This window comes from Ornithorhynchus anatinus, chromosome 8 (assembly GCF_004115215.2).
Source record: "Ornithorhynchus anatinus isolate Pmale09 chromosome 8, mOrnAna1.pri.v4, whole genome shotgun sequence".
Classification (NCBI taxonomy): Eukaryota; Metazoa; Chordata; class Mammalia; order Monotremata; family Ornithorhynchidae; genus Ornithorhynchus; species Ornithorhynchus anatinus.
In genome coordinates this window covers 9423375-9437583 of record NC_041735.1, presented here as the reverse complement: position 1 = coordinate 9437583, position 14209 = coordinate 9423375, and the positions used below count along the sequence as shown (strand labels likewise).

General features: G+C 41.7%; 1 protein-coding gene across 1 annotated transcript in view; it reads left to right on the top strand.

The window, feature by feature from the left end:
• The window catches only part of ATP9A (ATPase phospholipid transporting 9A (putative)), a 118249-nt gene that overhangs the window by 58400 nt on the left and 45640 nt on the right, over positions 1 to 14209 (top strand). Inside the window, exons 10-13 of the mRNA XM_029070406.1 lie at positions 3712 to 3788; positions 5239 to 5399; positions 5742 to 5884; positions 6116 to 6228. Of these exons, the coding sequence (XP_028926239.1) occupies positions 3712 to 3788; positions 5239 to 5399; positions 5742 to 5884; positions 6116 to 6228 (494 nt within the window). The remainder of the gene's footprint in view (positions 1 to 3711; positions 3789 to 5238; positions 5400 to 5741; positions 5885 to 6115; positions 6229 to 14209) is intronic.

Here is a 14209-nt window from a genome sequence, read left to right as displayed (position 1 = left end):
TACATTTTATGAAGTTTAATTATTAACAAACTATATTAGCCAGAAGAGGTAGGGAGAATTCCTAAGAGTATTTACTAGCGCTGTTACTACTAAACTCAGTGGGAAGAGAAACTCTAGAGAACGTAGCACAGTAGAACTCCATTTTCCCTATTACACAGATGCATATTTACAGCTCAAAAGTATTAAAGAAGCTGGTGACTTGCATAGGGTAGCACTCATATTTTTATGCTTTGCCTCTGCTATAAAAGTACAAGCTCATTGTGGATAAGAACATGCCATTTTGTTATTCTGTACTTTCCAAACATCTAGACCAGTGTACTCCAACAAATGGGTGCTCAATAAATGCAACTGTACTACACATGTAAGCCATATGGAGAACAGAAGCAGCGTGGCCTAGTGAAAAGAGCATGGGCCTGATTCTAATTCCAGTTCTGCCACTTGTCTGCTGTGTGACCAGGGGCAACTCACCCAACTTCTCAGTGCCTCCGTTTCCTAATCTGAAAATGGAGATGAAATACCTGTTCTCCCTTACCCTGTGAGCCCCATGTGGGAAAGGGACTGTTTCTAACTGATTATCTTGTATCTTTCCCACTACTTAGCGCAGTGCTTGGCACATAGCACTTAACAAATATTATTATTTTTGTTATTAGGCAAAACAGGGTGACCTAAAAGAAAGAGCATGGGTTTGGGAATCAGAAACCTGAGCTCTAATCCTGACTCCATCACTTGCCTGCTGTGTGACCTTGGGCTAGCCACCTAACTTCTCTTTGCCTCAGTTTCCTAGGCAGCATTCCAAATACCATGAATTTGGCATTTTAAAGTGAAAAATCACCGCCCCCAAAACAATAGGTTGATGTAGTGTGGTTGTGACAGATTAGAAAAATCTTTATGCGCTTCCATTTTTTTTAAATATTACTCTCCCAATGGTTATTTTGTTTTAATTTGAAGGAGACTCATTCTCTCTAGATTTTTTTTTTCCCCTAAAGTCTTGGCTCCAGCCATTGGGATTGAATTCTGCCTCTCAGGAATAGTGTTACTAGATCTCAGCGCAGGGTAACAACAGCAGGAATATCAGCTGCTTCTGGGGGGTTTGGAATAGTTTGCCATCTACTGATTTTAGAATGCCGTAAGTCTCACAACCTGGCATATGACTGAGCCGGCTGTTTCAATCGACTGTTCCTAAGAAAGTTATTTCTCTTGCTAGTGGGGCTCAGTTTGGGGGTTAGGTTAAATGTAGGCATTTTTAATGTGGCTTTTTAATAATCCTACAGTATTCCCCTTAAACTCTTTCTCCTGCTTTAAGGAGCAGCAAAATGTGTTAGATTTAATTATAATTGTGGTATTAAGAGCTTAATACCTGCTGGGGTAGACACACTGTACTGGGGTAGGTGCATGATAATCAGGTCGAACACAATCCCTGCCCCACATGGGGTTCCTAGTCTAAAGGGGAGGGCAAAAAGGGTATTTACTCTCTATTTTACAGAAGAAACAGAGGCACAGAGAAGTTAGGTGGTTTGTCCAAGGTCACACAGCAATCAAGTGGCAGGGCTGGGATTACAACTCCAGTCCTCTGATTCCCAGTCCAGTACTCTTTGCATTAGGCCACGATGCTTCTGTTTAATGCCTCTGCCTTAAATAGAGGAGAAGCCAGTTTTGTGGGCCCTGGGATTTAATCCTCCCCTTCATTCATATGGCGCTCAACCCTCTGTGAAGAAATCGAGTTGAGAATTAATCAGCTAATGTGTCACCATTATTCTTTATGTAGATTAATATGATCAGCAGCTTTGAGCTGGTAGGAATAGTTGGAAGATGGGGAGAGGTATGCTGTTTCCTAACCGGCTGCTAGGGCTTCGTTTAATTCATCTAATCCGGCTGGCTTTTCTTGTTTAAAATTATGACAGCATCTCTTCTGAGGGACCAAGATATTAATTTCTTTCTGTGCAATTGTAAAATGGAGTGATGTCTCCTATCAACCACAGAAGTAGATGGTTGAATATCTGTGTGCTTGCCCAAGTCTTGGGGTAAGCCTCTCGCTAAATCTTGATTCAGGGTCGATTTAGGCAACAGTGCAGCCTTGTGGTGAAGGAGAGCTTTGTGTGAAACTAGAACCTTTCTTTCTCTGGATCTCTTTTTCACTTATTGTGTGAACAGAGGTCCTTGGAATATACCTGCAAAGTTTTAAATTCTAGAAGAGGGAGTAAGCGAAGGTTGTCAATAATTTCCCATCAATCAGACTGCCTGGGGCATTGAGAGTGTGGAGAATTTCGGCTCTTGGTCATGTTGAGAATGGGAGAGCCGGAGCACGGCTGAAAAGACAAACTTCTTTTCAATAATAGTGCTCCCGGAGTTTGAAATCACACACAGCAGGTAGGATGAAGAACTGTGGTACTATTCCGGTTTGTTTCTCTGTAGATTACATTTATAAATTGGTTTTTAAAGAAAGTTTTTGCTCCAAAGTTGTGAAAACCCCAACTTGAGAGATGTTTTAAAATTGTGCTTTGGGACCAATTTTTGTGTTCCATTTTCAGGGATGGCATTTAAAAATTTTGGAGGTTTTCCTTTGTCGTTTTAGGCATCTAGGAATGGTAATTTAACACTTTTTTCCACTATTTTCTACAATTAAATTATGGAAAAAAATGAGATTGAAGTGAAGTCTTGTTTTTCTGCTCTTTTGGTTTCCATAACCTCTGGCATTTTTTACTCTGGCAGAATTACATTCATAACCGCATTTGGAGAATTCTAGTTGAGAGGACTTCTGCTTATTCTCCATGAAAAGAAAAAGAAAAAAAACGAGGCCAAGCTCTTGACTTAATTGTATGATCTGAAATGTAGAAACAAGAGTATGGATAGTGTTCATAGTACAAGGCAGTGGAGTCGTAGTTGGTAGCCAGGAATTTAAAAAGTGATCTGGTTTCTATTCCCCATTGCACAATATTCCAGTGACTTTTTTGTTGTTGTTTTTGAATTCTGTGATCTTGGAAAACAGACACAAAAGGGAGAGACTATAATCAAGAAGGCGCAGGAAAGTTTCCATACCACATAGGCTATTTTATCATGACTTCAAAGGTGCTTATCAGTCTGTAGTCCAACAAGGATGAGAGTTTTAAAGAATCAAAACTAAACACGAGTTTCCCTAAAGGAATAACTCACCGAGAAGGATTTTTTGTTTTGCATATCGATGACTCAGATCCACAAATGTCCATTTAACTGAGAATCCATCACATCTGAGGTGGTCTCCTTCCACTGGGTAGAGAGCTGGACTGTTTTAAGGTACAGCCGGCCTTATTCATTCATTCCATCATATTTATTGAATACTTACTGTGTGCAGAACACTGTACTAAGCGCTTGGGAAAGTACAATGCAATAGTAAAGAGTGACAGTCCCTGCCACAACGAGCTCACAGTCTAGAGTAGGGGAGACAGTGGGCCTCCGTTCCGCCACTCCCAGAATATATGTGCACTCCTACTTCTTTGCGTGTACTTTCCTGCCTTTGTATACACACTTCTCTGCCTATAACAATGGTTATGGAAAAGAAAAGATCAGGGGCAGCTTCATGACATCCATGCAGCTTCTCTTGAGGTTGGTGGTTCTGGGGTTGAAATCCCTACCTCATCCAACTGTGTCCCCAGGAACTTAGCTCATACCATTTATTTCCCATCAGTGTTTAACATTTCCTTTGGTCTGTTCTTGGTTCAATTATTTCACCCATAGGTACGGTGGTCGGTGTTGTTCTTTACACAGGCCGGGAGCTACGGAGTGTGATGAACACCTCAAATCCACGAAGTAAGGTGTGTAGTCGAAATAGATGTGGTACTCATGACTGCTCAGTTACGAGACTATACATTTAAGCTCCTTGCTGGAAGGCTTGAGCCGAGGTGATGGTGGTTGGAGGGGGTGCCTACGTCACAGGTGATGGGAGTGAGAGAGACAAACTGATCGCATAGGACTGGGGCCAAGAGAGACGAGATATCGGCCTTATTTCTTGCTAGCTTGCTAGTCCTTGGCCCTCACCAGCTTCTAATGGCAAGCAACGGCCCTCTTGCCCTCAGCGGGGTTGAGGCTTACACCCATTGCCCCATAAGTACCTCAGACAGCTTTGGGAAGGCTCCAGGGAAGAGGCAGATGCCAGGGTTACAACCACTAGATTGAAAGCTCCTCAAAGGCAAGTATCCTGTCTCCCGAGTCTATTATACTCTCCCAAGCACTTAGTACAGTGCTGTGGACACAGTAAGCACTCAAATGTCAGTGATACAGGGCTCCTCACTTGCGCAGCAGTTGTGCAGATCCTGTGGGGCTCAGCTTGCCCATTCCTGGCTGCTGATGTTCCTTGCTTTCTGACTCATCCCCAACACTCTGCCCCCTCAGTCCTCCACTTCAACTTCTCCCTTGGGCTCAAAATGAGGGGTTGGTACTCCAGTGAGATGATATATTCATTTTTTCTGTAAAGTATTATTGGAAGGGAGGAGTATTTCAAAATTGAATGCTGAATTTGATTCTTCTTTCTTTCTTTTTTATTACCCAGGGGTGGAAACCTCCCCATTTCACACCTGGGAAGGGCACAGTCTCCTCCTTTTCCTCCACCTTTCTCCCACTCAGGCCAAGTCTGTTCTCACTCTATTCCTGGCTACGGCCCTGATGCTGACTCAGAGAAAGATTAGCTGGAAGGAGAGGGAGAAAGAAGGCGGTAGCCTCTGCCCTAAAGCTGAAAGAATGCCCCCCTGCAGCTCTTCCCTGCACTTCCACAGCATTTCAGGGAGAAGCAACATGACCTAGTGGATACAGCACAGGCCTGGGTGTCAGAAGGACCTGGCTTCTAATCCTGACTCCATCATTTGTCTGCTGTGTGACCTTAGGCAAATCACTTCACTTCTCTGTGCCTCAGTTCCCTCATTTGTAAAATGGGGATTAAGCCTGTGAATCTCACTGTGAGACACGGACTGTACCCCAGCACTTAGAACAGCGCCTAGTACCAAAAAAACGCTTAACAAATACCGTTATTATTGGGACATGGAGTTGAAGTAGAGAAAAGCTCACCCAAGGCCCCATCTAAGCACTAATTTAGACAACTCACATGCCACAGACCAGAGTCATGAAGACCAGTTGCTGTGTTTCTTGGTTCAACAAAGGCACCTTGAACAAAGTGTCCGGTTTGCCCAGATGGAGCATTCTGTTTATCCCAGTTTTGTTTTCATCGCACTGACTCTCCCAAACATGACCTTTTGCCCCACTTCCTTAAAGATCGGGCTGTTTGACCTGGAAGTGAACTGTCTCACGAAGATTCTCTTTGGAGCTCTGGTGGTGGTCTCGCTCGTCATGGTGGCCCTTCAGCACTTCGCTGGTCGTTGGTATCTTCAGATCATTAGATTCCTCCTCTTGTTTTCCAACATCATTCCTATCAGGTAAGGCTAACAAAGGAAAATGGTATTTTTCTGATTCAGGTTGTCTCTACTGAACTGATTTTGAGCCTCAACATTCATTGTTTGTGAATTTACTGACCATATTCCTAGGACACAGGTATAGTAATAATAATATTTGTCACCAGCTGGGTGCAGAGCAGTGTCTTAATCGCAGAGAAAAAATTGGACACAGTCCCTACCCTCCAAGGGGCTCACAATCCTAAAAGAGAGAGAGAGCGAGAGAGTGTGTGTGTGTGTATAATGCATATTACAAGTAGTATTTAATTTTATGGAGAATAAATGGATAATTATCTTTAATCACTTTGCTCTGATTCTTCTGAACAGTTTGCGGGTCAACCTGGACATGGGGAAAATTGTTTACAGCTGGGTAATCCGTAGGGATTCCAAAATACCCGGAACAGTGGTTCGCTCCAGCACGATTCCAGAGCAGCTTGGAAGGATATCTTACCTACTTACCGACAAAACAGGTAAGCCAGGCAGTCAGGGAAACATGAGTTACCATTCAAATAAGTGTCATAAATGCTTTGGGAATAATATTTATTTTGCATATTCAGTCAATATGTTTTTTTGTCTTCTGGGAGGATACAGTAATTTGCCCCTTCATTCTTTTCCTTTGCAAGAACAAGGAGAAAGTCTTTATTTGATGTAATGTTCTTCCAAACCCTAGGACATAGTAACTCCTGCTTCCTGTATTACAGGAACTCTTACTCAGAATGAGATGGTTTTCAAACGGCTTCATCTTGGAACAGTAGCTTATGGATTGGATTCAATGGATGAAGTTCAGAGTCATATATTTAGTATATACACTCAGGTAAAGTTTCTTGTATCAAAAGCAATTCCTTCCCATTCATCTGTGAAAGGTAAATCAAGCTGTTTATACTATTCCACTTTACCGAAAAGGACAGACGTTGGGAAAATTTAAAAGAATGGTGCTATATTTCAGTTTTTTTCACCTGTATGTCAATGTTTCTTTGCCTTTGCTTGGCTAATGAGACTAAAGTAGGAAAAATATAGGTGCTGTACATTGTGTAAAACAATTTGGCTTTATTTTTTTTGTTTTTTTGGCTTCCTCTTCATCTACACTCATTCTGAAACCAAATATAGTGTTGCAGATAAACCAGGAAAGTTTGAGAGGTGAATCCAGTGTCTCAATGAACAGGCCATTTGGTTTGTATTGTAAAACTAATCGTTGAAAAAAATTGTGAGGGAAGATGCAAATAAACTTCTAAATTTTCTAGGATGTGTGGATTCAATTAGGTGGAGTTGCATGGGGGAAGAAAAAGGCGAAGTCACAGTAGAAAATAGTAGTAATTTGTCCTCTGTTAAACCACAGGCCTGATGGTACAAAGCCCTGCAAAACAAGACAGAATTAAGCTTAGTGGTCTTTTTCTCAGTAGGCTACCTAAATGTTATGAGAGATTTGTTTTTAAATAGAGTTTATGTTCATTTGTTCAGTCATATTATTGAGAGCTTACTGTGTGCAGAGCACTGTACTAAGTGCTTGGAAAGTACAGTTTGGCAACTGATAGAGACAATCTCTACCCAACAGTGGGCTCACAGTCTAGAAGGGAGAGACAGACAACAAAAAAAAACAAGTAGACAGGCATAAATAGCATCAAGATAGATAAATAGAATTATATATATATACATCATTAATAAATAGAATAATAAATATGTACAAAAATACACAAGTGCTGTGGGGCAGGGAAGCAGGTAGAGAAGAGGGAGGGAGTAGGGGTGATTGGGAAAGGAGGAGAAGCAGAGGAAAAGAAAGGCTCAGTCTGGGAAGGCCTCTTGGAGGAGATGAGCTCTCAGTAGGGATTTGAAGGGGTGAAGAGAACTAGTTATGTTGAGACTTGGCTGCTGGCAAATCATGAAAGAACGGGGTTTTTTATGATAAGAAAGCTAATGATGAATGTAAATGATGAAGTGTCCCTCTGTGCCAAGCATTATAATGTCATTGGTGATATTTGATTTTCTTCTCATATTGGCTATCAATCATAGTTAGCAAAGGTGAAAGTGTTGCTAAAAAATAACTGGAAAATGTCAAAATAAGAAATAAAGGACAAAATTTGGGGAGAGGATGGGAGAGTGTTAGGCCACCTGTTTTGAAATTTTGAAAAAAAAATCCTACTAATATCAGAAAGGTCACTTAGATATATACCTCTCATTGGGGAAAGGTAAAGGCAGCCACCTTTTCTAATTTGATGTTGACTGAGCAGAAACGTAGGTATTTTCTGGAAACAAAGATTAATCCTTCTGAATTAACTGTATTAATTTACCAAGAAAACAAGTTGAGTAGCTGTAGTAAGCTGCTCCTTTCAGATTCTCATCCAAGAAAAATGTCAGGGAAGCTCTAAAGATAAGTCTGTCATGTCTTTTCCTAAATTCATCAAACTCAGATAACTGTGCTGAGGTACAGACTTCTTATCCTTCCTGTGCATTCCGGGATTTCGTTATCAACACTCATGTTCTTTCAGACCAGAGTTTAATCCTACCTGTAAAATTTCCCTTTCCAGCACGCCGCTCCTCCTCCAGCCCCACAACATAAAGCCTTTTATTTTCTGTAGCATTTGGGTGGCTGCTTTTCTTAAAACTAGAAGACACTTTTGTTTAGGTTTGAATGCGGTTATTTCCTTTTTCCCTTTCAATTCCACAGTCTTGTGCCTCTCAGTGTCCAAAGTGGTGATATTTCCTCGGAGTCATGTAGAGAATTGAAAGCGGCCCCCTGCACGTTGTCAGCATTCAATTACTGTTACTTTTTTTTTTCTACATTACTAGTATTATATATCAATTGGTATATTTCCCATTCACTGACCCCCACTCTTAATGATTAGTTTCTTCTGCTCCGTGCCTCCTGTAACTGCTGTGAAAACACTGCTTTGGGTTTGTCTGGGTGGGTTTGTGGAGGAACCAAAGGAACTAGGCATGAAGTCATGGCTGAGGGGAGGCAGCACCCTGGAAGCAGCCCAGGGGCGGTATATCTCGAGAGAGAGCCTTCAGAGTCAGAATTGATGTTTCTGACCATGATATTGTTCGGTGTGGGTGAGAGTGGCTGATAAGAATGATACATGTGACAATCCCTTACTTACAGAGTGCATTAAAGACTACCCCTTGTTCTGTTGTTTTGTTTGCTACCTGGAGTACCTGGATCAGTTTTCATTTCTCATCCTCATTATTGATTTTATACCAACTGCAGACAGAGCTCAGAGCAGTTATTGACCAGCTATTATGTAGAATACATTGTACTAGGCACTTGAGAACATACCTGTAGTCCATAAATGTTTATATCCTTCATCAACTCTTGAGAATACATGTTAATACATTGTACAGTCAATTTTTTTTATGGTATTTGTTACGCCCTTATTATGTGCTAGGCCTTGTACTAAAAGCCGGGTTAGATACAAACATATCAGGTTGGACACGGTCAGTGTCCCACGTGGAGCTCACAGCTTTACTCCCCATTTTATGGATGAGGTAACTGAGAAACGGAGAAGTTAAAGTGATTTGTCCAAGGTCACCCAGGAGACGTGTTGGAGCTGGGATTAGAAACAAGGTCCTTCTGACTCCCAGGCTTATGCTTGATCCACTAGGCCACACTGCTTCTCTATTGATTCTGATAACCCTATGTGGAAATATTTTAATGTCTTCCCCCTTAGCACGTCAGCTCTTTGTGGACAGAATGATAAGAATGCATCATTCTTATCAGCCACTCTGCTCTCACCCACACTGAACAATAATCATGGTCAGAAACATCAATTCTGACTCCGAAGGCTCATTCTCCAGAAAAGTGCCTACCAACTTTGTTATATTATAGTCTCTCAACATTTAATGCAGTGCACTGCAACTGTGGTTGCTCAATAAATACCTTTTTTACTACTTCAGAAGAAGTAAATGACATGGTTCTTCATTTTTATGAGTTTACAGTTGGATAGAGCAGACAGGCAAACACAAATTACAATAAAAAACTAGAACCAAAAATAAGCACTTAAATAGATAAGAAATAACCAAACATACATGAGTGCCGAGGAGTCTGGTGAGGTTGTATAACTAGGAAGGTGAGGGGATTAGTCAGGGAATGTTTCTAAAGGAGGTGACTTTTAGAACTTTGAAGGTGGGGAGGGATGTGATTTAGGAAGGTGTTGATATCTTTTCGAAGCCCCTACTCTGAGTCACCCAGTTTTTAAAGGCAATAAATTGTCATCCAACTGTCTGTGCTTATGCCATCTTTTTGCTTCATTGTGGCAATAATAATAATTGTGGAATTTGGTAGACCCCTATTTATGCGCCAAGCCCTTTTCAGCACCACTTGGTAGATACAGTAATCAGATCAATCAATCATATTTATTGAGTGCTTACCGTGTGCAGAGCACTGTACTAAGTGCTTGGAAGATTATAACAAAGTTGGATAACACATTCCCTGCCCACAGTGATCCCACACAGTCTGTTTTCCAAAGGGGATCACAATCCAAGGGGGGAGAGAGAACAGGCAGTCAATCCCCATTTTACAGATGACAAAACTGAGGCCCAGAGAAATGAAGTGACTTTCCCAAGGTCAGCAGACAAGTGGCAGAATTGGGATTAGAACCCAGGTCCCCTGATTCCCAGGCCTATGCAGTTCCCATTAGGCCACACTGCTTCACTATGCCTTCAAAACACCATGCAGCTGTTATTTCAGGATCTCCCCAATTGCCTTTTCTTCTCACATTGTCTTTGTCTGGTGAAGCTGTGATCCACTAAGCATATTGCTTTAAGCTAACTGTCTGACTTGTTCCAAATCTGGCAGGCGACACTCTATGTGGGAACTTGTACCGAAAGTGAATTGTTTAAAAAATTTGCTATAAAGCCGCTGCACAACCCCTTGCAAGTATTTTGTTCTCTAGGATCTTAACATTGAGCTGATATGGTCAGTCGGAGGATCTTTTTTTTTGATTCTCTGGTTATGTTGTAAACTAACTGATGTTCCAATTCCCTTTTCCTCCTTGCATATCTATTCTCTGCTAGAATGTTAACTCCTTGAGGGCAGGATTGTGTTGACTAATTCTGTCGTAATAATGATGATGATAACTGTGGTGTTTGTTAAGCGCTTGCTATGTGCCAAGCACTGTACTAAGCACCAGGGTGATTACAAGCAAATGGGGTTAAACCCAGTCCCTGTCCCACGTGGGACTTAGTCTCAGTCCCCACTTTAACCCTAACCTGTAAAGTCACACAGCAGACAAGTGGCAGAGCTAGGATTAGAACCCATGACTTTCTGACTCCCAGGCCCGTGCTCTATCCACTACTCCATGCTGCTTCTCTTGATGATGATGGTGATGATTAGTATTAAGTTCTTGCTGTGTCAAGCCCTGTTCTAAGAGCCAGGGTAGGTAGAAGTACACAGTCCCTGTCCCACATGGGACTCACAGTCTAAGTAGGAAGGTCAGATATTTTACTCTCCCAAGTCCTTGCTTAGTACAGTGTTCTGCACACAGTAAGTGCACAGCAAGTACCATTGATTGCTTGATAACACAATGGTCAGTCTAACACTTGGCTCTCACATAACCGATGTGATTAGTTTTGGTGAGTGCCAATCAAGTAAGGAAGGATTGTTTTCACTGTCACTGCTGCTTAGTTCAGTGCTCTGACAGAGTAAGCGCTCAATAAATCCTATTGATTGATTTTTCAAACAGAGTTTTTGAGAGAATAGAGAAACGATATAGAGCTGTCTGTATTTGAAGAAGACCCCACTGACAATGAAGTTCACCTATGAGTCCGTATGTGGCTGATGAGACCAATGTGGGACTCACAGTCTGGCCACGTAGTGCATTATTAGTAATAATAATGGTATTTGTTAAGCGCTATGTGCCAAGCACTGTTCTAAGCACAGGAGTAGATACAGGGTCATCAGGTTGTTCCACGTGGGGTTCACAGTCTTAATCCTCATTTTACAGATGAGGTAACTGAGGCATAGAGAAGTTAAATGACTTGCCCAAGTCACACAACTGACAAGTGGCGGAGCCAGGATTTGAACCCACGACCTCTGACTCCCAAGCCTGTACTCTTTCCACTAAGCCATGCTGCTGCTTCCAAAAAAACGCCCCCAAAAGCCGAGGCCTCTAGTTGTGTCATCATGCCTAATGTTTGCTGCGCCTCCTTGTCTCTTTGAGGGAAACTAAGGCAAATCCAAAAATATTTCAGCAACAGAAAACATATCAATCAATTGTATTTATCCCTCCTGACTGTAAGCTCATTGTGGGCAGGGAATGTGTCTGTTTATTGCTGTATTATACTCTCCCAAGCACTTAGTACAGTGCTCTGTGCACAGTAAGCGCTCAATAAATATGATTGAATGAATGAGCATGCAATTGTTGTGCGTGTGTCTGAGCACACAGTGTCATAGGGTCTGTTTGGTCTAGTATTGGCCTTTGCAGTCACATTAATTAGTCAATTTTACTGTTAGTGGTTCCATCTAACAAGGACAATGTGAAGGACAATGGAATATACCTTTGCCAGGACGTTTGGCTTTACAAAACTTTGAGTTACAAGTTGTAGCAGAAAATCCAAGGGATTGTAGCCACAGAACAGTCCTGGCACAGATCAAGGTGAGCCTGAATGGGAACTTCACTCAAGAAAGTCCCTGACCTGAACCAGTGCAGGCCGTTTGAATCTTTATGGCTCAGATTTTTGTAGCCGTTTTATAAAAACAAGGACATAACTCTTTGTGAACTGTAAAGGTCAGAAAACTACATTTCCTGTGTAGCACTCTAACTCATAATTCTTGTTTTGGAAAGCCTCATAAACTGAGATGTTCAAGGACCTGTTGAAGACTTACAGTTTCAGCAGTGCCTTGGGTATGTTGGGAAGACCAGATGTTGGCAATATTTGCACAAATGTGACCTACTTAGTTTAGCCAGATGAACGGCTCATGGTCACACTAGAAAAAAATCCTGAAAACGTTGTAGGAATAATTGCTTCAGAAGTAGTGTAAAAAAGGAGATGATAATTAAAGTTTAAAAATTGAATTATCTAATTTCAGGGTTTCCTTTTTTGGGAGGAGGCAGGATTAATATGATTATAATAACTTTGGAGTTTGCGCTCACTTTTGTAGCAAATACTGTGCTAAGCTCTGATTGTATACAATCAGAGTTTTTTAGTTGCAGAGTATACTGAAAATCATTTAATAAAAAAGGGGGGGGCGAAAAGCTGATTAAAGAGAATGAAATATATCTGCAGTTTCCTGAAGACAGTGATTGAAAAGCTACAGGCTTAAAAAATATTTTTGCAAACTTACATCTTATTTTTCCCTTCCTCTCCTTTCCCTCTGTAGCTGTTCCTTTGCCCTCTGCTTTCCCTTTCCCCTACGTGTCTTTTTAGACATTCCAACCCTCCAACTGGGTACTTTATTGTTAGCAAAGGAGAAATGTTCCCTGATTCAACCTGCCACCATTGATGAAAGCAACATGGAAGAAGAAAGCCAGTAAGAACTGGGAAATGATTGGAGGTGCACATAATACACGTGCAAGTTATTTGCAAAGATAGGCAACACTTGCTACTACATTAGCTCGAAAAGTAAAAACTTAGCTGTACTGCCACTAAAATAAATGAATTCCCTGATCGGGGACATTAACTTGTATCTACCCCAGCACTTAGAACAGTGCTTGATGCATAGTAAGCACTTAAAAAATATAATAATAATCAGGAAGGAAGCAGTCATTCGCATCCAGTGCTATTTCAGAAAGCTGTCATCTGATGAAAGAAACTGAGAGAGCAATGGGCTGAGACCTAGAAACCAGGAGTCCAGTTACAAGGCTTCCACTAACTCACAGGGTGACCTGGGTAAGGCATTTAAACACTTTGTGTCCTCTCACTTTCTCTCTTTCTCTATCTTAAAAGGGGATAATAATACCAGTCCTCACTTATCTCATAGATACGCTGCGAGTATGAACACAGAAATAGATGTGAAAGAACTTGGGTTTATGAGATATGAAGGAGTAAGAGAAGCAGCACGGCTTAGTGGACGGAGGATGGGACTGTGAATCAGAGGACCTGGGTTCTAATCCTGACTCCACCACTGTCTGCTGTGTGACTTTGGGCAAGTTAAGTAACATCTCTGGGTCTTAGCTCCCCCATCTGCAAAATCAGGATTCAAAACCTGTTCTCCCTCCTACTTGGACTGTTGGTCTCCTGTGGGACATGATTACATTGTATCTAGTATCTACCCAAGTGCTTAGTACACTGCTTCACACATACTAAGCGCTTAACAAATGCAATAATAATAATAACCAGGGAGGAAATAGACATTCACATCGAGTGCTATTTTAAAAAGCTGTCATCTGATGAAAGAAGCTAAGGAGAGAGCACTGGGCTGAGACCTAGAAACTAGGAGTCCAGTTACAAGGCTGCCACTAACTCACAGTTTGATCCGGGTTAGGCATTTAAACACTCTGTGTCCTCTCACTTTCTCTATCTGAAAAGGGGATAATAATACCGGTCCTCACTTATCTCATAGATATGCCGTGGGTATAAACACAGAAATAGATGTGGAGCGTTGAGTTATGAGATATGAAGGAGCAAGAAAAACAGTGTGGCTTAGAGAATTGAGCATGGGCCTGTGAGTCAGAGGACCTGGGTTCTAATCCCGGCTCCACCACTGCTGTGTGACCTTGGGCAAGACACTCAACTTTTCGGTGCCTCAGTTCCCTCATCTGCAAAATGGGGATTCAATACCTGTTCCTCCTCCAGCTTAGACTATGAGCCCCTTAATTATCTTGTATCTATCCCAGTGCTTACTACAGTGCTTGGTGCATAGT